The 27,565-nt window shown below is 36.1% G+C and overlaps 2 protein-coding genes across 2 annotated transcripts in view; both read left to right on the top strand.

The window, feature by feature from the left end:
• The first annotated feature begins 7,427 nt into the window (after positions 1 to 7,427).
• Positions 7,428 to 13,702, top strand: zgc:158846 (uncharacterized protein LOC100009654 homolog). Its single transcript, XM_051111924.1, has 9 exons — positions 7,428 to 7,923; positions 9,130 to 9,338; positions 9,453 to 9,513; positions 9,624 to 9,719; positions 9,941 to 10,105; positions 10,221 to 10,346; positions 12,473 to 12,693; positions 12,919 to 12,962; positions 13,092 to 13,702. Exons 1-9 carry the CDS (start codon positions 7,645 to 7,647, stop codon positions 13,367 to 13,369), a joined length of 1,479 nt encoding a protein of 492 aa, XP_050967881.1. The 5' UTR covers positions 7,428 to 7,644; the 3' UTR covers positions 13,370 to 13,702.
• krt4 (keratin 4) overlaps positions 7,918 to 27,565 on the top strand; it is a 33,791-nt gene continuing 14,143 nt past the window's right edge. Inside the window, exon 1 of the mRNA XM_051111923.1 lies at positions 7,918 to 7,923. The gene's annotated coding sequence lies outside the window, so the exon portion shown is untranslated. The remainder of the gene's footprint in view (positions 7,924 to 27,565) is intronic.

Genomic DNA, 27,565 nt, shown 5'->3' with positions numbered 1-27,565 from the left:
CCTTCAGAAATCATTCTAATAAGCTGATTTGCTGTTCAAGGAATATTTTTTATTTCTATTATTATCCATATTTAAATTACAGAAATGATAGAAATGAATACTTTTATTTAGCAAGGATGCTTTAAATTAATCAAAAGTGATGATAAAAACATTTATAATGTTACAAAAGATTTCTATTTCAGATATATGCATTTCTTCTGAACTTTCTTTTCATCAAAGAAACCTGAAAAAAATCTACTCAGCTGTTTTCAACATAATAATAATGATTTTTTTTTTTTTTTTGAGCAGCAAATCAGAATATTAGAATAATTTCTGAATAATCTTGTGACTGGAGTAATGATGCTAAAAAAAACAGCTTTGAAATCAGAAATAAATTGCATTTTAAAATATATTTAAATAGAAAACAGTTATTTTAAACAGTAAAAATATTTCAGAACTTACTTTGGATCAAATGAATACAGACTTGGTGAGCAATAGAGACTTCTGTTCTTACTGTTCAAAAACTTTTGACTGGTAGTGTAGTTGATTTCGTGCAAGCTCTCATTGGAATCACATTGAATAGTCTGACACTATAAAGGACTGTAAAAATGTACAGTGTGAACACGGCTTTAATGTCACAGGTTTTGAAATCCGAGAATGGCAAAAAACAATGACATGTAGCTAATTGTTGTAATAAAGCTGTTGCTTTGAAATATCGCTGATCCAAAGAACAGGACACCCAAAGGCCTAACACACCCAGGAGGTAAAAGAAACCTGAGCAGTTTGCACAAAGCGTTTTTGAAAGCTGATCTATCTATTTTTTTTCTTTCTTTCTTTCAAGGTGCGTGAAGGAGTAATTCATGCTTTGCTTTTATTTAAAATAACCAGTTGCATATGCAGTTCAGAATATCTGTGATGTAACAGGCAGCTGGTTGCCTATTTAGAGACTGAATTAGTTTCTCGAGGAACATTTCTCTGACTTGGAGTCTGCTAACTGGCTGTGGTTATAGTACTTTCTCTGTGTCAAGAGTGCAATCTGCAGTGTCTTTGTTTGGATGGGGTGTCCACAGATTCCAGAGAGCTTTGGTTACCAGATGAGTCATCCATCTCATGATTTCCGGGGGCTCTGAATACAAATCACAAACTGCCCTGCAGGAAAAAAAGTGCATGGTTAGATCAAGGGCATTTTTTCCTTCATGCTTTAAGCTTCTGCATGCTCTTCAGCAAGAGCTTTCGCTCTAGAAGCACATCTAGCATTCAAGACTATGAAGGAGTGTTTGTTTCAATCATACACATGGCAACCTTACGTGTGTGTTTTGTTGTACCACTCTGTTTCTTAGCAACATTTTCATTTCCTTTCGTGTGGTTAGTCAGAACTCTGCTGTGCACATCAGTAACAGTCACATCTGAGACACATCACTTAAATCAGGAGGATAGAAAGCTGATCACGAGAAATCCTGTTTATAGTCTCTTCTCACTTCTATATTAAATTATTTCCGGTCAGTAGCTTAATGGATGTCACACGTCTCGATAAAGATCTGCTGTGTAGTTGATAAGGTCTGCAGAGCATTAACGGTTTACAAACAAAAAATCCAATGAAAAGTTGGCAGACACAGCTGGAAGACAGTGAACAGACAGTCAGAGGAAAAGAGGATCAAAAAATCAGGAAAACGAAGCAACAGTGAGTCACACACCAGAATGAAGGAATTTGCACCACCCTGCCCCCTTTTACAACATGTGACCTCCCCCACTCCTAAACTCGGTTTATATCTTTCTCTCTCATGCACAAATATGCATGCCAGATTGCTTTATTTCTCAGCTACATGAATGCAGTGATTTTAAACATAAACATTACTTAACTTACTTAACTCAGATTTGCTGTCGTTTATGCAAATCTGACAAGATTTTTTTAACAGACTCAAAAAGGGTGGATTTTTATTCGACTTGCACCCATTTTCCAGATGAATCTGGAAGAAATGGCCTCGACAAGCTGTAGAGAGAGCGAAATAAATGTCTTTGGCAAACACATTCAGCTCAACTTTTTATTACTCTTTTGTGTTTGTCTGTTTTTTATTCATGTTTCCACCCATTCGCCCTCTGTGGTACCCACTCATTATCTGCAACTCAAATACTCTCAGGAAAAAGAGAATAAAACAGAATAATGGAAAGGAAAGGAAAAGCTGGATCCTTCAGTAAAGGGAAACTTGAGTCGGATTTCTCTTTTCTCACTCCAGAATTGTTTATATGCTAGCATGTGTTTTAGCTGCATGCACACTTCTGTTTAAAAGTTTAAAGTTTTTTTTTAATGCTTTTTATGCTATACTTCTTATAAAATAAATTCTATTCCTTTTAACTATTTGGGCACAGCAGCACAGCTGTTTTGAACATTTATATAATAATAAGAAATGTTTTTTGAGCACCAAATCATCATATTACTGTGATTTCTAAAGGATCATCTGACGCTATAGAATGGAATAATAACACAATCCACTCTATTGTGATATATACCCACATAATCTTTCACAATGTTACTGTTTTTACTTAATAATGTTGTAATCTGTGTAAGAATTGTGTTGTAGTATGACTAATTACAAATGTGTACAAAAAAACATATGTAAACAATTAAAAGTGAATCTTTTATTTCAACATAAAGAGTGGTTGATATAAAGACTTTTGTGTGTAATTATATGTCACTGAGATTTTTACCTCATGAATCATCTTGTTTTGTATGCCTGTAGACTAAAGCAAAGATAGAAGGCTGTGAGATGTGTGATTGGCTGGGGTGAGGTAAACCGTTACGATGGATTAGTGCGACAGACACACCCTGTGACATGCCACATAGATTTTCTCAGCAGATTAAGAAATTGTTTTCATGATTCATCTGATAAAAAATAAAGGTAAAAGTAGGTGAAGGGACAGGTAGTGACAACACTAGAAGAGTAGACACAGTCCCAATCAGTACCAACAAATTCATGAAAAAGGAAATTCCTGTCAGTGAATGCATTTTTTTGCCCACTGAAGGTTTATTTAAACCTTGCTAACCAGCCAAACCATGACTTGTTGGTCTAAACCAGAACTGTCGATCCACTCAGTGTTGTGCAGACATAATGCAATTCCAAACTCAGCCACAAGGGAGTGCAAAAAACCCGCTAAAACTGTGGAAACTCAGAACAGATTTACCATAATGTAATTAGTTTACCGCCAGCACATGTTTTTACTCAGCTTTTTCCATTTCAGCTCACCAACGTTTTTCTCTCTTGATTCACTGGCATGACTCAAAGTATTCAGCATTTGTATTTTTCTTCAGAGCCCGCTGCATGTTGATTCTAGACTATATTTCACTATGCTAATGTTGGTTGAAATGCATCACAATGCAGTAATCCAACTTAAGCTTTTTCCAGATTTTTCTCAATTTCTCTTTATTACTGTGTTTCACAATTTTGCAGCCGTTCCCACTGTGGCAGAGTGATACATAGATGCAGGCCTAATTAAGATTTGTCTTTGTCTATTAAGCCTATTAAAATATGACAGCACACGTCATCGTCCGTTTCTATTCCTTCCTAACTGAGCACTGTTTATGTAAAACAACTCCCTTCTTCAGTTCATACCTTGTACTTACATAGAAGGCTTTCTCATTCTGTGAAACATTTATCCAAACGCAAACAGTCACTCACGAGCCAATTGTTTTTCATTAGCGCTGTCATAGATTTACACCGTGCTGCCTTAAAAGGGAAACCAGTTGTGGTGCAATTGCCCTGTTTAAAGATCTGTTTTAACGACAGTCACCTGTTTTCGCCTGCAGGACACCACACCCTTTTTACTTATTACAGGAATACAAGCAGTGCGCATAAGGGTACTCTGTTGAATTACCAGAATTATACTCTTGAAAATGTATGCCTCAAGCCTGCAACAATCGGTCAGCATTGGTTAGCTGCTGGTTTGGGCTTGTTTGTGGTCATGTTACACAACACTAACTAACTCAAATAAAAGAGAGTGAAGCGCATTCCAGGAGCCACTGATCAGAATGAACATGAAGTAGTCAAAAGCCTTCAAGGAGAATTGTGGGTTTTTGTCCATTTGTAAATTTCTCCTTTTATTTATGAGTAAAATAAATTTACTAACTGATTAATACATTATTCTTCAATAATTATTGTTTCTTGATGACTGATTTTACTGATCAGTAATTAATCTTTCCCCGTCCCATTTAGTCATGTTATGATTTTAATCATGTATTAGTTTAAGAGGATATGTTTGTATTTGTTGAGAGGTGACTAAAGGTCTGACACATATCAGGACTAACAGTATTTACTCCTTTACTGTTGCATCTTCCAGAGAACAGATATGCAGTTCGTTTATTCATTTTTTTGTAATCTTGTTTAATCATTGATTCCAGAGAGAGAGAATTTGTTTCGATTTCTTTGTAATTTGGTGTGCATATAAACACAATTCAACAGTTCAAAAACTAGGGGGCAAATCTCTTATGCTCACCAAGGCTGCATTTATTTGATCAAAAATGCAGAAAAACAGTGATATTTTGTAACATGTCTTTACTGTCTATTTTGATCAATTTTATGCATTCTTGCTGAATAAAATAATTAATTTATATTTTAAAAATCTATCCTACTAATATTATGTTCGCTCTCCATGATGTCTTTCCCAGCGCTCTCAGAAGAAATGTACAAAACTGTCACTGGGGTTGTACCCTTTCAAAAAGTACTAAATGTACACTTTTGTTACTAATATATACCTTTCAAGTACTAATACGTAGCATTTAGAGATAATTAAGGTACAAAGATGCTTTTGTACTTTAGGGTACCGCCCCACTGACAACTTTATTCTGAGAGTGCAGGTTTCCTTACAGATTGCTGCGGCCCTGCAATATTACTTGTAGGTTTTTATTTATTTATTTATTTATTACAAAATACACAGCTACTTTTAATGGGGCCTTAATGGATCGAGATTATGTAGTTATAGCATCTACTAGCAAGGACTGAGTAAATCATCTTTTGATCGCTTTCCAAAAATGAATTGAACTGACACATTCAAGGCCCAGAAAGGTAGTAAGAACATTGTTAAAATAGTCCATGTAACATCAGTTGTTCAACCTTAATGTTATGAAGCTTTGAGAATACTTTTAGTCTGCAAAGAAAACACAATGACAACTTTGTTCAACAATGTCTACTCTTCCATGTCTTTAAATTAAGCCTTTATTTTTGTTTTCTTTGCAAAATTACGGTTGAACCACTGATGTCTCATGAACTATTTTATCAATGCCCTTACTACCTTTCTGGGAACCTGTCAGTTGTGTTGCTGTCTATGCAGGGTCAGAAAGCTCTCAGATTTCATAAAAAAAAATCTTAAATTATCTGCCGAAGATGAACAAAGGTCTTACAAGTTTAAAACGACATGAAGATGAGTAATTAATGACAGAATTTACATTTTGGGGTGAACTATCCCTTTAAGCAACAATGGCAATTTGAAGGTTTTGGTAGATTAATAAAAAGGCCAGAGTTTGTAAGTTTAGCTTTGACTATTAGTCCTTGCTGGAAGATTAGTAAATGAACAAGCTGGATTCAGATCTGACTCCTCTGTATTTAAATCCAAAATCTATTTTAAATTCTTCCACCTCAAACATCTTTGAAATGTAAGCTATGATGTATTTTCTTTTTTTCTTTGTAATTACAGTTGTAATTACAAATGTAAATTCTTTGTAATTACTGTCACCAACTTGCAATATTCCTGTCAAATACAATATTTGTTAATTTTTTTTTAATCGTATGTCTAGACTGTCACGTCTTATCACATATGTACATGTGAGCGCAGCATGTTTGTTAAGTTCAGCTTGAATTCCTTTTCAGAGTCTGTCTGACCAGAAGAGAGAATCCTCCTTGCTAGCAGAATAACTGAAATAACAGTCATTCCACTTTTATATCTAATCTTTACTACAAACGGGCACCACGTCTACTACTGTTTGTCTACAACGCAAGTGCCCAATTTGAATAGCTTTCTTATGTCATGACAAATCACTTGCAATCACTGTACCAATGCAGTCAGTCCTCCCTTGGCCAAAAAAAGAGAAAACTTTAATGAACTGTCTTTAGTTGGCATTAACCTGTATTAGCACAGGAGAACTGAAATTTGCCTGCAGTGAAAAAGGGGAACAAGAGATGCCAGGACGTTTTTATGACAGAAGTGCACAAACCTGTCCCCATATAAATCACTCTTGGCACGAATGTTGCCTTAAATGTGTTTGCCATAACTGTTTAAGGCTTGTGTTTCTTGTATTTTTGCACCCCTTGGGGAACCTGCCACATTTAATTTATTATTTTTCTGTAGTGCACTGTGGCATGGAGCTCACATAGAAAGGGTGGGCTGCAATAAGATGGCTGAAAGTCAGATGACTGAAACCCAGCAATATGTACCCTGCAGTTAAGTCTTGGAGTGTTATCTTTACAACAATGTACAAGTTGGACAGATCAGCCCACAGTGCCTTTTGCTTCCAGAGAAGTACATTATCGACCAAACCAATGGAATGTGTGTGTGGAGGAGGCTTCAAGGGAAAATCAGACTTGTCTCAGTAATGAGTTTAAAGTGTAACTGTTTTTGCATTTGCACTGTAGATAGTGGGACCCGCCTTAAGTCAGCAATTAAACTGATAGTTGACCCAAAAAAGAAAATTCTGTCATTAATTACTCACCTTCATGTCATTCCAAACCTGTAAACCTTAGTTAATCTTTGGAACACGAATTAAGATATTGCATTGCTGTCTATGCAGGGTAAAAAAGCTCTCAGATTTCATCAAAAATATCTTAATTTGTGTTCCAAAGATGAATGAAGGATTTAAGGGTTTGGAACAACATGAGGGTAAACTAACCCTTTGATTATTGGGTGGATATATAACTGTAGAAGTTGGGAAATATACATGAACACTCATACAGTGGTTATACACACTCATGAAATGTTATACACTCTTTTGTGCAATTACACTCCAAAATAAAGGTGCTTCACGATGCCATAGAAGAACCTTTTTTGACTAAATAGTTCCATAAAGAACCTTTAACATCTGAAGAACCTTTCTGTTTCACAAAAGGTTCTTTGTGGCGAAAGAAAGTTCTTCAGATTATAAAAAGTAAGAAAGAGATGGTTCTTTAAAGAACCTTTGACTGAATGGTTCTTTGTGGAACCAAAATGGTTCTTCTATGGCATCGCTGTGAAGAACCTTGTAAAGCACCTTTATTTTTAAGAGTGTATATTGATTCTTAATATTTTCCTTTAATTAGTTTTCTTAGATTGGCTGAGGTTGGATCTGCCGTTACAGTGCTCTCATGTCAATTAAGGATGCGAGGTAAAAGTAGAAATGCTTTTACATGTACAGATTTGAACATAAAAGTATTGTAAGATTTTGAATATTCTAAGAATTTTCCCTTTGCTCAGGGGTCGAAGTGAAGCTGTTAATGTATAACGGTATAATTGTCCTCTCAACGTTCAACCCCATAACTCTCTATACATATCTAGAAAATTGTCTTTTGACCAATAAGCTGGCCTTGAGCCACTCCCTGCACTCGATATAAAGATTTGAGGGAATGTCTGTCATCCCACCATTTTTGAGTTTCCAACCCCTCAACTCTCTCTCCTCTTTCACACTGAGGGCTGTGTTGTCCAGAGATGCTGAACTCCAAGAAAACCGTAAAGTCTTTCAGCAGTCACTCCACAGTGAGTGTGAGCAGAAACAGGCGGACCCCACTTTCCCATTCAGCGATGGTTTCGAGAGAAGGTTGGGGCTCCAGTCCAGTCCTGTGCCCTCCAATTACAGCTGTAAAAGTCAATGAAAGCCTTCTGGCACCTCTGAACTTGGAAATTGACCCAAACATCCACACCATCAGGACTCAGGAGAAAGAGGAGATCAAGACACTCAACGACCGCTTTGCTTCATTCATTGACAAAGTAAGTTATCTCCTTCTTCTTCTTGTCTTCATTTCAACCTTTTGTGTGGATCTTTTAATGTATGTGATTGTGATAACAGTAGGCCCAGTTCTATTAGTGACTCATTTTATCAGGACCCCCAATTGACTGATTAACCTGCAGGGACAATGTCCACTCTCTGTCATAAACACACCTTTGTCGCTTTTTGGGCAATATCAGTTTACTATCAGGTGCAACCGCCACTCCCTTACGCATGCTTTTATACAAACACACCTATCTGAGCACACACGCAGCTAGTTTTAAATTCTCATGACCTGTTCAATAAAGCACAGAGAGACTTTTGCACATTAAAGGAGAAGTTCACTTCCGGAACAACAATTTACAGATAATGTACTCACCTCCTTGTCATCCAAGATGTTCATGGTTTTTGAGAAAAACATTTCAGGATTTTTCTCCATATAATGGACTTCTATGGTGCCCCCCTAAGTTTGAACTTCCAAACTGCAGTTTAAATGCAGCTTCAAAGGGCTCTAAACCAAGGAAGAAGGGTCTTATCTTGTGAAATATATACTTTTTAACCTCAAATGCTTGTCTTGTCTAGCTCTGCGTGAACTCTGTGTATTCCGGGTCAAAGTGAATGTGCAAAGAAGATCAAACGCCCTTTACAAAAAAAGGCAAAACAGTGATGTAGGACGATTTTGAAGTTGAGGGAGAACATGAGTTTTTTCGACATACCCTAACTATCATGAACCGGAATACATAGAGTTCACACAAGACGAGCTTTGATGCTAAAAAGGATATAAATTGTACATTTTTCTTTATAAAATAACCAATCGTAACCAATAAAATAAGACCATTCTTCGTTTAGAGCCCTTTGATGCTGCATTTAAACTGCATTTTGGAAGTTTAAACTCAGGGACACCACAGAAGTGCACTATAGGGAGAGAAATCATGAAATGTTTTCCTCAAAAAACATAATTTCTTTATGACTGAAGAAAGAAAGACATGAACATCTTGGATAACAAGGGGGTGAGTAAATCATCTGTAAATTTTTGTTCTGGAAGAGAACTTCTCCTTTAATTAATGACATTTTATGATTTTCTGTCACCTAATCTATAGTGAGAACTATTTACGGTTGTTAACAAAGCATTATCTAGTCTATTAATGTATTAACTGCAGTTTTTAAACTATGTAAGCTTGCTTTATTTTTTACACTCTCTTTCCCAGGTGCGCTTCCTGGAACAGCAGAACAAGATGCTGGAGACCAAGTGGTCGCTCCTGCAGGAACAGACAAGCCGCCAAACCAGCATTGATATTATGTTTGAGACCTACATTGCTAACCTGCGCAGACAGCTGGATGGTCTAGGTAATGAGAAAGTGCGTCTGGAGTCTGGCCTGCGGGACATGAGAAGCCTGGTAGAAGACTTCAAGAGCAAGTGAGATTGTTGGAGATGTCTGCACAGTGTCTTAAATCTTGCATGTTTGTGCACTAAAGTGTTTCAGGACATTTCACACACACATTCAAACAAACCTTGAACATTCCTCCTCAGGTATGAAGATGAAATTAACAAACGGAATGACTCTGACAACGAATTTGTGGTCCTTAAAAAGGTCAGTGCATAATGCAAAGGCACACACAGATCAAGTATTTTTAAATATTTGGAAACTAATTATAATTAATTATTAGAAATATATTTTATATTGTGTTTTGTGTATGTTAGGACGCTGATGGTGCATATCTGAATAAAGTGGAGCTGGAATGTAAGTTGGACAGCCTAACAGATGAGATCAACTTCCTTTGGCAGATTTACGAGGCGGTACCATTCACTCCCTTCACATTTCAAATAAATCATTTAGTATAGTCATGTAAAATAGCCTTTACAGATATAATTTATTGAGGTAACTGATAGTAAAGCATAACTCTTAAGAGTGTATAACTCTCACGGTGTGTAAGCAGTGTAAATCTTAAAAAACAAACAAACAACATAAACAGGATTTAGAATGGCCATGTTCAGTCATTTTTGCTTCCTGCTTACAGGAACTCCGTGAGCTCCAGACTCAGATAAAGGACACATCAGTCATTGTGGAGATGGACAACAGCAGGAATCTGGACATGGATGCCATTGTGGCTGAAGTTCGTGCTCAGTATGAGGAGATTGCCAACCGCAACCGTGCCGAAGCAGAGAGCTGGTACCAACAGAAGGTGACTTTACTTTAATGCATTGTGTGTGTGCATGTCACAAAAAATATATATATTTATTGCATTATGATATTTGAGCTTTTCTAAAGTGTAACATGTTAAATCTGTAAAATGTTAGTATGAAGAAATGCAGTTGAGGGTAACCAAACATGGAGATGACCTGAAAAGCAGCAAGGCTGAAATTGCAGAGTACAGTCGAAGAATTGCACATATACACTCTGAGATGGATCTTGTTAAGGGACAGGTAAGAACTTTTTTTTAAAATGACTGTTTTCTGTAGAGCTGCTTTACAGCTAAATTGAATTTTGCAACATTACTGAACTGAACCAAATCAACACTAAACTGACTTGAAGCAAATACAGATGAGGTCAAAAATTGACATCCCCTTTTCATTATCTGCAAAATGCTAATTATTTTGCCAAAATAAGAAGGATCACACAAATGCATATTATTGTTTTTTTAGTACTGACCTGAATAAGATATTTCACAGATGTTTACATACAGTCCACACATGAAAATAATAATTAAATTGATTCTTAATACCTGAATGATCCACAGCTGTTTTTTTTTGTTCATGAGTTCCTTGTTTGTCCTGAACAGTTAAATTGTCTGCTGTTCTTCAGAAAAATCCTTTAGGTCCCACAAATTCTTAGGTTTTCCAACATTTTTGAACCAACGTATTTGAACCCTTTCCAACAATGACTCTATGATTTTGAGATCAATTTTTTGACAACTGAGGGACTCATATGCAACTATTACAGAAGGTTCAAACACTGACTGATGCTCCTGAAAAAAAAAAACTGATGCATTAAGAGCCAGGGGATGAAAACTTTTGAAAAGAATGGGGATTTTTATTATTTTGCCTAAATATCATATTTTTTTCAATTAGTACTGCCATTCAGAGGCTACAGAAGATACTTACATATTTCCCGGAAGACAAAATAAGTAAAATTTTCCCTGATCTTCAAACTCCAAAAGTTTTCACCCCCCAGCTCTTAATGCATGTTTTTTCTGTCTGGAGAATCAGTGAGCATTTTAAATAGTTGCATATGAGTCCCTCAATTGTGCTCAGTGTGAAAAGATGGATCTCAAAATCATAGAGTTCAAATGCACAAAAATGCTGGGAAACTAAAGAATTTGTGGGACCTAAAGGATTTTTCTGAAGAACAACGGGCAGTTTAACTGTTCAGGACAAACAAGGGACTCATGAACAACTATCGCTAAACCAAAACAAAAACAACAGCAACAACAACAACAACAACAACAGCTGTGGATCATTCAGGTAACAACACAGTATTATGACTCACGAAGATGTAAACTTTTGAACGGGGTCATTTTTATAAATTCAACTTTTATTTTGTCTTGTGAATTTTTTGTATTTTTTGTGAAATATTTTATTCAGGTCAGTACTAAATAAAAAATAACATACATTTTGTATGATCCCCCTTATTTTGGTAAAATAATTAACATTAGGCAAATTCTAAAAGGGGGATGTAAACTAATGACCTCAACTGTAATGGTGCTATTGCCATCTGTAGAGCTGCTTATCATTAAATTGATCCCATTTCTCATAATTACTCATAATTAATGAACTTTACACAGTTATTGAACTGAACTGATCATCAGCTTGAGCTGAATAATAACACTTTCACTAACAATAACACTTTAAAGCTGCTTTACAGCACAATGTGAATTAGCCTCAAATTTGAACCTTGCAACACTGATTCTGTTACTTTCCTTTTTATTACTGTGAAGCCAATTTACTGAATAAAGTACTGTACAAATAAAGGTGATTTAAAGGAATAGTTCACCCAAAAATGAAAATTTTGTCATTTACCCTCATGTCATTCCAAACCTATGAAAGTTTCTTTCTTGTGCTGGACACAAAAGAAGATATTTTGAAGAACTTTGAACCAAATAGTTGTTGGTTAACTTCCATAGTAGGGAAAGAAATACTATGAAAGTTAATAGGAACCATCAACTGTTTGATTACCAGCATTCTTCAAAATAACTTCTTTTATGTTCAACATAAGAAAGAAACTCAAAAGGTTTGGAATGATAGGTGGGCGAGTAAATGATGACACGGTTTCATTTTTGGGTGAACTATCTTTTTAATTTAACTATTCAGAGTCAGTTGTCAAAAACAAAAGAAAGAATGTGTTAAAATGTCAGTAAACAATGCATAGCATACATAGGGCTTGACCATTTTTGATGACATTTGATAAGAACAAAGCACACATTCTTTCAGTAAATCTAGGTAAAGTGTATTATATGTGAATTGGTCTCAGATGATCTCAATGAATTGAGTTGATCTTTAGTTATATGTCAGAGTGTGGGAAGTATTTAATCTTTTGTCTCCTCTCATTTAAGCATTCAAACCACGAGACGCAGATTAAAAAGGCAGAAGAACGAGGTGAACTAGCTGTGAAAGATGCAAAACTACGTCTGCAGGAGCTGGAAGCAGCTCTTCTGAGAGCTAAACAGGATATGGCTCGTCAGGTGCGCGAGTACCAGTCATTGATGAACATCAAACTGGCACTGGACATTGAGATCGCCACCTATAGGAAACTCCTGGAAGGAGAAGAAAGCAGGTGGGTGCAGTTTCATACTTTCAGAGACATTTTTGATGAAATCCAAGAGCTTTCTGACCCTGCATAGACAGCAATGCAACTACCACGTTTTATAAATTCATCTGGAACAACATGAGGGTGAATTAATGACAGAATTTTCATTTTTGGGTGAACTATCTCTTTAAGAAAAGAGTATCACAATATATTCCTATGGACGTTTTGTACTTACTATGTGTTTCTTCACAGACTGTTTGGTTCATTCCAGTCTCTCTCCATCTATAAACCACACCGTGAGTTTCTTTATTCACATAAAGCATCTCTTTTTATATACATATATGCTTTTTGAAGTATTTCACCCCAGCTATGCACATTTATAAGGCGCAGCTTTTGTGACTGTGCTCTGATATCTTTTTGCTTAGTTTTGAACTACGACCTTGAAAGCAGCCATCTTACAAGTGTCTCATCCCAAAGTTCTGGAAAAGATGTTCAAAAAACAGGTCTGGTTAAGCAGGAAGTTGTGACTGCAAAGGGTGACAGCACTAGCAGCGTCACCAGCAGCGCTGCCACCGTCACCAAAAGCACAAAGACCACCATCATCAAAACCAGTGAGACAGGGAAGAAAGTCGTAGCTACAGAAGGAAGTGTGCAAGTGATGGATAAGTCTGCAGAGAAACAAGTGAAGGATGTTTTTAAATGACGGAAGAACAGATGGATTGTGTTGCGCACAGGGCCCAGGATAGGATTTTTGTAGGTTGGCCTCCACCCCCTCCCCTGGGCTCCATGAGCATTTCTAGTTTAGTATCTGTTACTGAGGTGTGGCAGATCAAACTGAATTACAATGCATTGCGTTAAATCTGTAGTAAATTTTTACAGCCCTGCAACAAACTCACATTCTCTTCTACAGTATTTTGTTTCCTATAACTAAAAATGACTAAATGTGTATCACTGTGAGCACAATCAAAAAGTATGAGAAACATCTTTTGTGCAATCTTATTGAGGCCTTTATTAAAATAAAGTGAACACAGCAACACATCAGTTTTCGACATTTTATTTTTAAGACTTTATGCCTTGTTTTATATGCTCTAAAAGGCTTACCTGATGCAGCAATTTGACTTTTTGTTTCAAACGTGTAGAAAATCATTATCTATATAATGTTATTTTACTCACCGTTTTTAATGTAAGAGTGAGTGCAGGCATTTGTAACTAATTACAAGGCTTCCATTTGCTTCCTGTTATTTTACCTGTACAAAAACAGTTCATTATGCTGCCTTAAATTGCAAACTGGTATTTTGTTATTATATTGTTTTCACTTATTATTGTAATCATAAACACACTGGTTTGTAGCAGAAATAGTTTTACTGTTTATGGTGGCACTTTGCTATTTTTCTAGTTATTTACTTATAGTGGCTAATGAATTGGAATTCTTAAAAATTGGTAAAAATGCAGAATAGCAATAAGGAGAATGAATAAGAAAAAAAAATAAATAAAAAATTATGCACGGTAACAACTTTCTTTGAGCTTTCACATTTCTGCTGTTCTGCATTTTACTTCAAAGTGGCCTGTTTGAATGTGATCCTTGAATGCACTTTCATTCTGAGCCAACAGGAGGAGTTGTGCACAGAAACGAAAAGTTTAACTTAAAAACAAATAAAAAAAAAGGGTTTTCAGTATATTTAGAGAGTTTATTTAGAGAGTCTTGGCTAATACAGCAACAAATACAAATATTACAATAAATGAGCACGGGAAAGAATAATTCATAATGCAATAAAAAGAAAATATTGATTCAGATTATCACAAGAAAATTCAGCCGCTTGCTAAAGCTTGAATAAAAAAAATATTTTGTGCAGATTAATATTGACGACAGTCTTAAATCGAATGTGATATCTGTAACTCCAGCATTTCCTATATAAATAAGACAAAGATGCATATCAGATGATGTTGCTATGTATACAGTTGTAACATTGCCAAACGAAGAGCAGTAATAGTAATAACTGCATTTATGACAGCGTCTCCTCCCCCTTCAGCAAACACTGCCCTATAAGGGCTGCAGTTGTAAGGGGAATTTAGACTCCACACCTATGAACTGGTGTAAACCTTAAACTGCTCAGACCGGATTAACCTAATCCTTCACTTCATTTTAGCACTATGGAATTATTTTGGAAATAATCTGTTACTTTTACATATTAATCAAATGATTATATGTATTCAATGATTCAAAAGATCATAAATGTATTTAAGCAAGTACACTGACACACACACACACACACAATAAATAAATAAATAAATAAAAATCTTGTGGTGATATATGGCCCTGGTGGTGGTGACAAGTCACAAAAGGTTACTACACTGGAATTTCTGGAAGTCTTGTAACAACATGCACAGAGCTATTAAGTTTGGTTTTATGTGGCCTCAGTGACTCCAGCTGTGAAGTTATTTAGTAGTTAATACTACGGTTAAATAGAAAGCAGTTATGGCAGTTATTGTTTTCGGTGGTTTGTTCTACAAAAGGTAGAATGTGCTGAAAGGTGAGGTAAGGAAAAAAAAAATAGTAAACCCTTGTAGAGAATACCATGCATAGCAGCAGCTCAGTGGATATGTGATTTTTGTGACAAACATTGACACATGTTGGCCCCAGGTGCTTAACCCTGTTCCCTAGTTGTACCACACCCTAAACCCACCCAACTAACCAGTCCCCTAAGATTCATATCTTCCCACCCCCCCTCTTGCAACACAACCTTTATTCGCTCTGACTTTCTGTGATCACAACTGCAGTCTGTACTAGATTCTCTTTGCTTGACCTTTCGTTCCTCCCTGTTATTGATTTATCATAGTATTTTTTATAATCTCCTGTCAAGAAGTTAAAACAACCCCTCACTCTTTCTTTCACTATGTCAGTCACTCACTTTCTTTGCAGGCCTCAACAGGCTGATACTTTATTGCGAATGTCAACAGAAACTCAAGGGATTACAAACCTGACACTCTTCTCAGGAATCTCCATGAACCTACTTAGCTGCAGCATTTCACATTTTTATTTCACATTTTTGATTGAGAATTTAATTTAAAACATGTTTTGGGCATGCAAGATGTGTGTTTACAAATGCAGAGAAAGTTACTTATTTGTAATAGTTACAACACAAGCTCAACGTGCCTCTACATTTTTGCAAAAAAATACCTATACATATAATTCACTGCAGTTTCCAGCTAAAATTAACACTAGTGACAGTAAAACACCCAAAAATATTATTATAATATTATATAATATTACAATATTTAGAATTTATTTATTTTTACAAAAAGTGAGATTATCCATTAATAAAGACTTACTTTCATGGTTCCTTGCACAGTACTGTTAATGTTATGATGTTTGCATGTGTGGCTTTTCTGTTGTGGAAAACTTGGAAGAGCACTGGGTAGGATAAGATTCCTGTGAAAAATTAGTAATAATAATAAAAAAAAAAAACTCAAAGACTTGCTGAAGCAAGTTAAAATGTAATCTGTTTATCTCTTGTGGTAACACTATCGGTTAGGTTTGGTAAGGGTTTAGTGTAGGTTGTGGATGTTATTCTGATGTGATAGAGCATGAACCATTTAGCAATAATCACAGTGTATTCATTTCTGACTAATGTAATAAAACATTGCCTGATTTTCACACACCTGTTTCTGATAATACTAAATGCACTTTTAGATATTTCACTTTGTCGTAAAAAGCAATGCAATATCATTTTGCAGAAATGTCGCCACAGGCATGTTTTTGTAATGAGCCTGGGTTGCAACACACATGCTAAAATGTAAAAATAGAAGATGCCTGCTGTTGTCATCTTTAATCTATTAATCTTGTTATCTATAATCTATTTCTTCATAAAATGGTGGTGTAACCTAAGCAGTCAGGTTGATTCTGTCATCCACATACCAAGTACATTTGTCACCTGCCAGAACAATATTTCAATTTTTTACATTTTCAACATGTACTCAAGTACATTTACTTTTGCATGCATGCATATTCCCTCAAAATTACAACCAGTGTTTTGGCTTTTATGAAGACAGATCTGTTTTTGGTGAAACATTTGGTACTATAAAGAAGAGATGTTTTGCAGAATCAGATGAAATTGCAAATGGCACATGCATACAGTTGCAACTTGCACCAACATGCACAAACTGAGTGTGCGTACAGATTTCTGTTGTGTAATACAGCAGCACATTCGCTGCATGTCAGCCAAACGCAATGCAGAAGATTATACAATATTAACTCTCCTCATTCCTTTGACAATCTTGTGATATACCTCCCTCTCCACAGTGGCATCTCCACCTTTAATGTATAGCATAGTTCTGGCTACTATTTGCCATACCTTCACAGGACTTTTGGAGTAGTTTTATGTGTTTGCATGTGCAATAATTATCGCAGCAGGTTTTTGCATAGTTGAGCTACCGTGTTCCTTTCTCTGTCTGAGTACACGTGAGACTAAATAAATAAAATGTAAAGGACTAAATACTTGTTGCACAAAACCTGTCTTTCTGAGAATACACACAACACTAAGATCACATGGTAGATGAAGCTTAGGTATTACTACAGCTAAAATTTGCAAAAATGACACTTAATTATTCCATCTAAAGTGTTTAAATGTCCTTTTAAAAAGGTGAAATATTGCTTTAGTCTGACTTACACCTACCTTTTACAATGCATGTACACACACTTGACAATTATTTACTGCGAAATCACTCAAGTCCATGTGCAAACTTGCCTTTCTTTTGCACGCAGTGGTCCAAACCACCTTACCTCTTTCTTTATCTATCACTTTCATTTACAAATGTGAACCTGTGAAACACAATATGTGGGCTAGAACAAACTGGATAAGGTAGAAGGGCGGTGTAAAATCAAATAAACTGGAGGAAAGCCCACTTATAGCCTGCTTTTGAGTATGTTTATTTATCTTGTGTGTTGCTACATAATAATGTGCACATTGTAAGCACTTGACACTGTAAACAGGTTCATGTCAGCACCGTTATGGTCCCAGAGTTCTCAATAGAATGTAATGCGTTTGTGTTTGATAGAGAGAACAAGGAGTGTGTTCAACTTGTGCAGCCCTTGTCAAAGTTTTGACAGAACCTGTTGTTCAGCGTACACATAAATCTGGTTTGCATCCCCAACCCACCATTCCTTCTTGAAAGACAAAACATGCATTTTCTTAGATAATGAATTTGAACCAGTTACTGGCTTGCTGGTATTTATTCTTTAGGCCACGTGTATACAGATCAGGGTTGGAAATTAACAAGGGCTTGTGGCAAAATTGGGTCAAAATTATAGATTTTTCTTTTATGCCAAAAATCTTTAGAATATTAAGTAAAGATCATGTTCCATGAAGATATTTTGTACATTTCGTACTGTAAATATATCAAAACTTAATTTTGGATTAGTAATATGAATTGCTAAGAACTTCATTTGGGCAACTTTAAAGGAGATTTTTTTGCACCATCAGATTTTAGATTTTCAAATAGTTGTGTCTTGCCCAAATTTTGTCCTATCCTAACAAACCATACATCAATGTGAAGTTATTTATTTAGCTTTCAGATGATGTATTAATCTCAATTTTTTTTTTTTTAAAAAAAAGAACCTTATGTTGCATGGGTATATATACATACATTGGATGGGTCAAATTTATAGATTTTTCTATTATGCCAAAAATCATTAGGATATTAAGTAAAGATCATGTTCCATGAAAATATTTTGTAAATTTCCTGCTGTAAATATATCAAAACTTAATTTTTGATTAGTAGTATGTATTGCTATGAACTTAATTTGGACAACTTTAATGGTGATTTTCTCAATATTTCGATTTTTCGGCACCATCAGATTCCAGATTTTCAAATAGTTGTGTCTTGCCAAAATATTGTCCTATCCTAACAAACCATACATCAATGGAAAGCTTATTTATTTAGATATATAAATCTCAATTTCAATAAATGTACACTTATGAATGGTTTTGTGGTTCAGGGTCACAAATGTGAAAATGAATGAAAAGTGTCAATTTGCGGAATTACATTCAGATTTGCTCACACTGCATCAGATTTAAGTGCTGTTTTGTTTAGCGTTGAGCCTTACAACAAATAAAACGCGTTTCTGTTGAATTTAGGAATGCATTGGCCAATCAGAGGCGGTTAGATGAAACAAAAACGTATTTACATTGTTATTGTTATTATAGCATTGTTATTGTTATTATAGCAATATGAATAATCATTATTAGTATTACAATATAAAGAGCAATTATAATAATGATTTTTGACATAATATTGCAGCGCTATGAGCTCCTGTTTTTTTACATGTGTAATTTGGATACAATTTTAAACAGTTTGTTGTTGACAACAACAAGTAATTGGGTAAATGTAAGTGTTTGACATTAAAGACAACATAGTATGGTGATTATAATATTACAGTGATATAATATAAACATTGCCCTCACGAATGCAAAAAAAAAAAAAAAAAAAAAAAGTGCTTGTGCTTAAAAAAAAAATAATGCTTAAAACTTTTGGACGAATTTATAAAAAACTACAGAGATTTGTCTGCAGAGCAGCATGCAGTTTCACACATAGCCAAAGCATTTCATGAACATTTAAAAATGCCATTGTTTCCTGAAGAGAAGCTTTCTTGCATTGTCTTTGTCATTTTAAAGGGTCTTGAGTAACAGGTCTGCTGCGCTTGCATTCCTTTTACCTTGGCTGCAGGGACACATCAAACACACCCCCATACTCTTTCTCTCTCTCTCTCTCTTTTTATTTGCATAAACTGGTGGATATTTCTGAGAGGTGTGTCTCATTCTTAAGCTGTGCTAAACAATCAAAGTAGCCATTTCAGCTATTCTACTCCAGTTCTCACCATCAGTTGTTTCTTAGGTGTTTATGTCCACTCGATACTGGAATGAAACTTGAGAATCCAACCAACCACAAAAACTAAAATGACTGGTTTGAGATTTTCTTTATTTTAGGACAGTTTCATCTGGATTAGATTTATTGGTAACACTTTGGTATAGGTAATTTTTCTCACTATTAATTAGTTGCTTATTAGCATACATATTGGCTGTTTATTAGTGCTTATAAAGCACATATTCTGCACATTCTACATCCCTAATCCTACCCAATACCTGAATTTAACAACTACCTTACAAACTAAGTAGCTATTTAGGAGTTTACTGAGGCAAAAGTCGTAGTTAATGGTTTGTTAATAGTGAGAACTGGACCTTAAAATAAAGTGTGATCGATTTATTTTATCCAGTTAATGCGCGTTCAAATTTATTTGCAAATCTGCAAAAGTGTATTGCAAGATAAGTGATATTGCAAAATTCATATAATGGGATTTAAAAGTTCAGATCACATGTAGACCTTTAAAATAAGCTTCAAAAGTAACATTTTTTATTTTCTAATAAAAAAAAAACTTTCAATATTTAATTTAAACTTAAGCTAAGACAAGTTATGTTGTAAAATTCTATGCTGTTCTGCACCGTTTCTGGGTTGCTACTTAAATTTAAGCAAATTTAAGACAGCAACCATGAGAACTCCTTTGTATAAAAGGTCACAAACTCACAAAATACTCCTTGGATCATCCTTAAGTCATGCTGGGTAACATGTCGAGCATCATGTTTATTAAACATGACTATGGCTAGTGGTGTGTGTTTACTCTATAGGTACGGAACATTCCTTTGAGCATACATATGTGTATGAGGTGTATGTGTGTGTGTGTGTGTGTACATAAAGGTGCGTGGGCATCTGTGGAGTTCGGTAGATCAAGGTGCAAAAAACAGAGCACTTACACAGACACTCCCAGCATAATCAATATTACCATCATATGATCTCTTTTTTTTTGGCATGAGCTAGCGTAAATGAGCTTATTATATGATTGCCATATCAAAAGTTTTTTATTTTCTTCTTCAGAAGAATACTTTAATCTACAACTTATATGACCTGGCATGCCATGTACTTTCTTTTGTCTTTTAAAATAACACATTTTAAGATACATACGCGGTCATGTGACATACTTCATGCATTTTTTTGCAGTGATGCATGTTCAGACCTGTGTACATAAGTTCACTACGTTTTCTTAGTTGAGTCAAAGCTGAAGCAGAAGGAGCTTATTTAGTGACATTTCCCTCCGCCAAAGCGGTAAATCCACTTGTCTGTCTTTGAGACAGTGGGGTCTTTGTTTAACGCCTGTCAGCTAATCAAACTTCCAGTGTCCCATAAAGGGGAGTGCAACCTGTATGGGTGTAGATGTGTGTGGAGGGAGTATCCGCTTGTTCAAACACATACCCTCACCATAAGGGTGATAGCATCTTTTTTGGGGGGGCTAAATCTTTGATTGTAGTAGCACATGTGAGTTTAATAAGGAGTATACATTGGATTGATTCTGAATATGTGATAAAAGAAAGTTATTCACAGAAAAGACTGCAAACTACAACAGCGAAACTAGTAACCCCCTCGACCCAACCCACATTTTATGTGTTTGGATGAGTCCTCTCACGAAGAGATAAGCTTGAGAAACGCCTCGGTCTGGCATGATCCACACCCTCAAGGCCCCGTGGATTGAACATTCACTAACCTGTTGCTCTAGGAGAAGACTGTGTGTCAAAATGTCATATAGATTGACGAAGCTGCATGTCTCATTTACATGTAGTAACACAGCACACAAACCCTCTTAGAAACCACAAATATGATTCACTTCACCTGAAAAAATGTGCAAACATATAGGAACACCTACTGTAAAAAGCCTGGGATTTAAGTTGAAATTGTGGGTTTGCCCCAGATGCGTGTGCCTGTAGAAAGGTTACAAAGGAAATGCCTGTGATTGGTTGGTGCCGGTTGCTATGAGCAATGTTACTACTACAAAGACTGTCCGCTGGTACTGTGTTTATGTAATTATATCATTTAAGGGAGTGTTTTGTTGATAGAAAATCAGTTATTTAATTTATATGGTCTCAAATTTATTTATCAATGAAACTTCTAATCAGTGTTCTCAGAATAAAGTATTACAGCCATATTAAAATAATTTTACAATAGGGTTATTAGAATAACAGTGAACAAAATTTTATTTATTTATTTGACATTTATTAATGTAGTCTAATATACTAGTTACAAGTGTTTTCTATTTAAAATAACTGCTTAAAATGTAATTTATTCTTGTGATCAAAGCTAAATTTTCATAATCATTACTCTCACTTACAGTCTTTAATGTCACATGATCCTTCAGAAATCATTATGAAATGCTGTTTTGCTATTCAAGAAACATGTGACATTATTTTTCATAATAATAAATGTTGTTTTGAGCAGCAAATCAGAATATTAGAATGATTTCTGAAGGATCATGTGACTGGAGTAATGATCCTAAAAATTCAGCTTTGAAATCACACAAATAAATTACATTTTTTATACAAATATACAAAAATATTTAAATAGAAAGCAGTTATTTTAAATAGTAACATTTTTCAAATTTTATACTGTTTTTGCTGTGCTTGGATCAAATAAATGCAGGTTTGGTAAGCAGAAGAGACTTCTTTAAAAACATTAAAAATCTTACTGTTCAAAAACTTTTGACTGATAGTGTATATGTAGAAATGAACATCCATTTAGATTAAATGCTGTTTATTGCTCACAATCTCAGGGAGTTTCATGATGCTTGAATGCTTTGAAATGGTAAAAATGTATTTGTTTGTGAAGAAATTAATATAAATAGAGATTAAATGCTGTGAAATTTTTTGTATTTTTATGCTACCAATAGTTTTTGTTCACCCAATTATACTTTTATCAAATTATCTAATATGCTAAATAACAACTTTCCTCAATTCAAATGACCAAAAAAGTAATAAAGTAGATTAAAAAGTTAAAAAGTCTCTCACGCAGCTGAGACATAAAGTTCTCACAGCATTATAAGCAATCATATTTAGGATTCTTGTGTTAGTTTTGATTGACGGCTCCTTTGTGCATCATATCAGTTTTTCAGACTTTATCATTGTTATGACCAAGTGGGTAGCTAAAGACTAAAACAAAGGACAGAGGACGTCAAAAACGAATGAGGAAAAAGTGCATGCACAACTACAAGTACCAAAGATTAGACGGGGTTAGAACAGATAACAAACAGCAGATGGTTCAGTGACACTGGGCAAGAAATGCTCAAGTTTGTGTGTTGAACTGTGAGGTTGCTATGGTGAAAATGCTTGGCTTAAGTGTTAGCAAGGGCAGAGTGTGTGTGAATTGTGACTGTATGTTGCCATAGAAGTGGAAGGTGACTGGACTGAATGGCTTTAGATACACAACACCACATAACTCAACACATTAATGCACTACTAACAGAAAAAGAAAAAAAAAAACCTAAGTGAGCTAATGTCTGATTTTTCCTTGCGTAGTTCTAGCAGCAATCCAACCCCTTTTAACAAAAGAAGGTGGAGCTAGAAAAACTAAAGTTACATAATAAAACTTCAACGGGACTACTGTTACCTAATTTTCTCCATATGTAAATTACGTAGAAAAACGACAGTGATTTACTTTAAAATGTTTGTATTGCAAATCAGAGTCGAAATGTTTGAAAAATCCAGCTCACTACTATGAATGGAGCACATGACGTGGATGAAATGAAGAGGAGGACTGAATCAAAGCTCGCTGTGTAAGCGTAGACAGGAAGTCTTCGTCATAAACCCGGTGGTTGCTAGGCAGCGTAAAAACAATAAGCAACAATAGTAAATGTTACAGGAATACCCTCTTCTGACTGTTGAGACAAGTCTGATTAAGATATTTTATGCTTTGTAAACAAATGTGATCTCACTGCTTCTCAACATTTGAAAATAGGAATCCAAAACTAATTTTAGATTAGATATGGGAAAAACATTCTGTGGTCATGTCACTGTTAGTTGCTAGATTATAGGGGTTTAACCATGAGATGGGAAAATATGACTATCTTCTAATGATGTAGAAATGAACAATTGTACACCGCCCAGCCGCCCTTCTCAGACTTATTATTGCATAAAAGACAGTCAAGACTAGACAATACAGCTTGAGAAGTTTCATAGGGTTTAGCCGGTTAGCATGATCCGGTTAGCTCTTGCTGGTAGATGACATAACTACCATCTGGGTCCAAAAGCTTCTTTCTCCGCTGAAGAGTCATTGGAAAAAATAATATTTTTCAAGCAAAATGCATCCGTTTTCCAAACAGCTTGTCCTATGTAGATTCACAGGAATGCTGGAACTTACTATACACTATATTATAGTGGTTGTTTAATGGAACAGTATGGTTATGGATATGGTTCAAATGAAATTAAATTCAATATTAGGATTTTTAAATATTTAAGAAATGTTTTTATTACATAATGTAAAAAAAAAAATGAAAATAGAACATCGTTATTATAAATAATTATAGGGTAATTTTAATTATTGCCAAAAACGGAAATTGTTTGCTTGGAGTTTTCAGTGAAAATTTATAGGTCAGAGAAAGTATTACTCAGCACTGGTCATTGTGTGCCTATGTCTTAAGCTACTATTAATGTTCTGTTTACCTGTTCACACCAGCAGACCACACCTGCTGTCAAGTATGTTTTTAAGGCCCTTTTTATAAAAAACCTTAATTATTATTATGTTTCATCTCGTAATTCTTTTTTAAACTGCACCTATTTAAGGTTTACACTTATCTTGTCTACCTGTCGTAACACGGACATCTCTGGACCTGTTTTATTTGGAAAAAGCACTGACTTAATGAGTGAGTAATTGCTTAACATGATATTGAACAAGTAGGTAATTGCTAACTGAAGTAATGATATCCGAATGAGTAGTAAATGGCCATGAGCTATTGGCAGTGAACCGGTGTACCTGCCGTATTAAAACAAATCCATTCATTCAAGAAGTCTTAATGTCCTGCCTGGAGCTGCAATAATATTCAAGCACCTATAAATCTGTCTCACTCTTTTTAATCTTGCTCTTCCTAGTGTCTGTCTTGTGCATTTTTATAGAATGAATCACATATTGTGAAAAAAGCGAACCTTGTCGTGTAATGTCTTTTGGTCAGATTTGATTGCTTAACCATTCCATCTGTTTTTAATTCAGTGGCCTTTTGAAATGGTGTATAAATGTCAGAAATGCTCATAAAATAAAGAAAAAAGTCTTTAAGGGTAGATTTGCTTAGTTTTTGTACAGACCATACTTTCTAAAGTCTAAAAACTTTATTGTCCGGAGGAAAAAATAAACAGATGTTGACGGGACATGTTAGCACATTCATGGAGCAAGTTTTCACAAGTGGAAAATGCTTTTTTGATAATTATTTGATTTATTTATTTATATAAAATGTGCCATTTAGTATAAACGTTCTAAAATATCTGTGATTTAATAGATTTTCTTCAATATTTAAGCAGAAAAAAAATTGTGTTAAACAGCAAAGTAATATACAAAAATGTTAAACAAAGGTTCTGATTAATATAAATTACTGAATTAGATAAAATAGCAAATATAAAATACATATGACAACTTGGCCCAACCTATGGAGCCTGTAAAGGGACAGGGTACTGGGAAAAATATGGCGTGAGATAACCAATATTTTAAAATATCTCTCACAAAACTTTTGCATTTTCCCGAGAAACTTTGGGTTCACTCGCAAAACTTTCATGATCTCTCGCAAAGATAATTGCATTCGCTCACACAACTTTTGCGTTCTCTCACAAAAATAATTACACTGACCAAAATTATAAATGCAACACTTTTGTTTTTACCCCCATTTTTCATGAGCTGAACTCAAAGATCTAAGACTTTTTCTATGTACACAAAAGGCCTATTTCTCTCAAATATTGTTCACAAATCTGTCTAAATCTGTGTTAGTGAGCACTTCTCCTTTGCCGAGATAATCCAGGTGTGGCATATCAAGATGCTGACAGCATGACAGCATGATTATTGCACAGGTGTGCATTAGGCTGGCCACAATAAAAGGCCACTCTAAAATGTGCAGTTTTATCACACAGCACAATGCCACAGATGTTGGAAGTTTTGAGTGAGCGTGCAATTGGCATCCTGACTGCAGGAATGTCCACCAGAGCTGTTGCCTATGAATTGAATGTTCATTTCTCTACCATAAGCCATCTCCAAAGGCGTTTCAGAGAATTTGGCAGTACATTCAACCGGCCTCACAACCGCAGGCCATGTGTAATCACACCAGCCCAGAACCTCCACATCCAGCCATCTTCACCTCGAAGATCATCTGAGACCAGCCACCCGGACAGCTGCTGCAACAATCGGTTTGCATAACCAAAGAATTTCTGCACAAACTGTCAGAAACCATCTCAGGGAAGCTCATCTGCATGCTCGTCGTCCTCATCGGGGTCTCGACCTGACTGCAGTTCGTCGTCGTAACCGACTTGAGTGGGCAAATGCTCACATTCGATGGCGTCTGGCACTCTAGATGGACAGGTTGACGGATGAATCCCGGTTTTCACTGTACAGGGCAGATGGCAGACAGCGTGTATGGCGTCGTGTGGGTGAGCGGTTTGCTGATGTTAACGTTGTGGATCAAGTGGCCCATGCTGGCGTTGGGGTTATGGTATGGGCAGGCATATGTTATGGACAATGAACACAGGTGCATTTTATTGATGGCATTTTGAAGGAAGATTAATTGAGATACCGTGACGAGATCCTGAGGCCCATTGTTGTGCCATTCATCCACCACCATCACCTCATGTTGCAGCAAGATAAACCTGTGAGGTGGATGGATTATCTCGGCAAAGGAGAAGTGCTCACTAACACAGATTTAGACAGATTTGTGAACAATATTTGAGAGAAATAGGCCTTTTGTGTACATAGAAAAAGTCTTAGATCTTTGAGTTTAAAATGGGGGCAAAAACAAAAGTGTTGCGTTTATCATTTTGGTCAGTGTACATTCTCTCACAAAACTTTTGTGTTCTCTAGAGAAACTTTGCGGTCAGTTGCAAAATTTTGCAATCTCTCGCAAAACTATTAGTTTTTTGTAATTATTAATTATTATACAATTATTAGTTGTTATTTTATATATATATATATATATTGTGACGAGTATCTCCGGGCTCATCAGCGTCGCCCTGGTAACCAACGATTGTCAGCTGCACACCACCATCACCGGCTGATCGGTCACGGCTGCTTTCCAATCAGGACCTGCCTACAAAAGACGCTGAAACACGCTACCAAGTCAGACTTGGATCTCACACATGCTGGACGCTACTAACTCATTTTCTCTCTTTGCCAGAAAGCAGCGAGTGACCGACAGCTCACTGGAGCACGACACGGACACCCACTTTCGAGCACAAGGACCGAGACGGAGCACCAGCCACGCCAGCACCCCACGTCTTCTTTCTGCACCTGTTTTCACGAAGTATTATAATAAAATCCACCCTCCGGGGGTTTTTCACTCAGCTCTCTCTGTCGTGTGATTCTTCAGCCCGTGACACTGGTGGAGAATGCGGGCAGATTAAAGGAAGAATCACCGGCAAGTGAGAGTCCGACACCCCACTAAAAACTTTTTTTTCCTCTCTCTCTCTCTCACTCACCGTTTAGAGAATATCGGCGCGCGCTCTTCCCTGAAGATGGAAGACCTTCTCCAGCGCCTCACCGAAGTTAGTATCCGCCAGCAGCAAATTGTGGAACATCTGGCCACTCGGCAGGGCCGCACCGAAGAAGAACTCGCTGCCATCCGTGCCCAACGTGCCCAGCCCGTTCCACCACCGAATCCCCGTGTGCAAGCCACCCAGCTCCTGTCGAAAATGACCGCGTTTGATGACGTTGAAGCTTTTCTGCAACTCTTCGAGACGACGGCTCTCCGCGAAGGCTGGGCAGAGGGAGACTGGGCGTCGGCGCTGGCACCCCTCTTAACCGGAGAAGCGCAGCGAACATACTTCACGCTTCCTCCGCG

Source organism: Labeo rohita, chromosome 6 (assembly GCF_022985175.1).
Source record: "Labeo rohita strain BAU-BD-2019 chromosome 6, IGBB_LRoh.1.0, whole genome shotgun sequence".
Lineage (NCBI taxonomy): Eukaryota > Metazoa > Chordata > Actinopteri > Cypriniformes > Cyprinidae > Labeo > Labeo rohita.
This window is presented reverse-complemented; position numbering and strand designations above follow the sequence as displayed.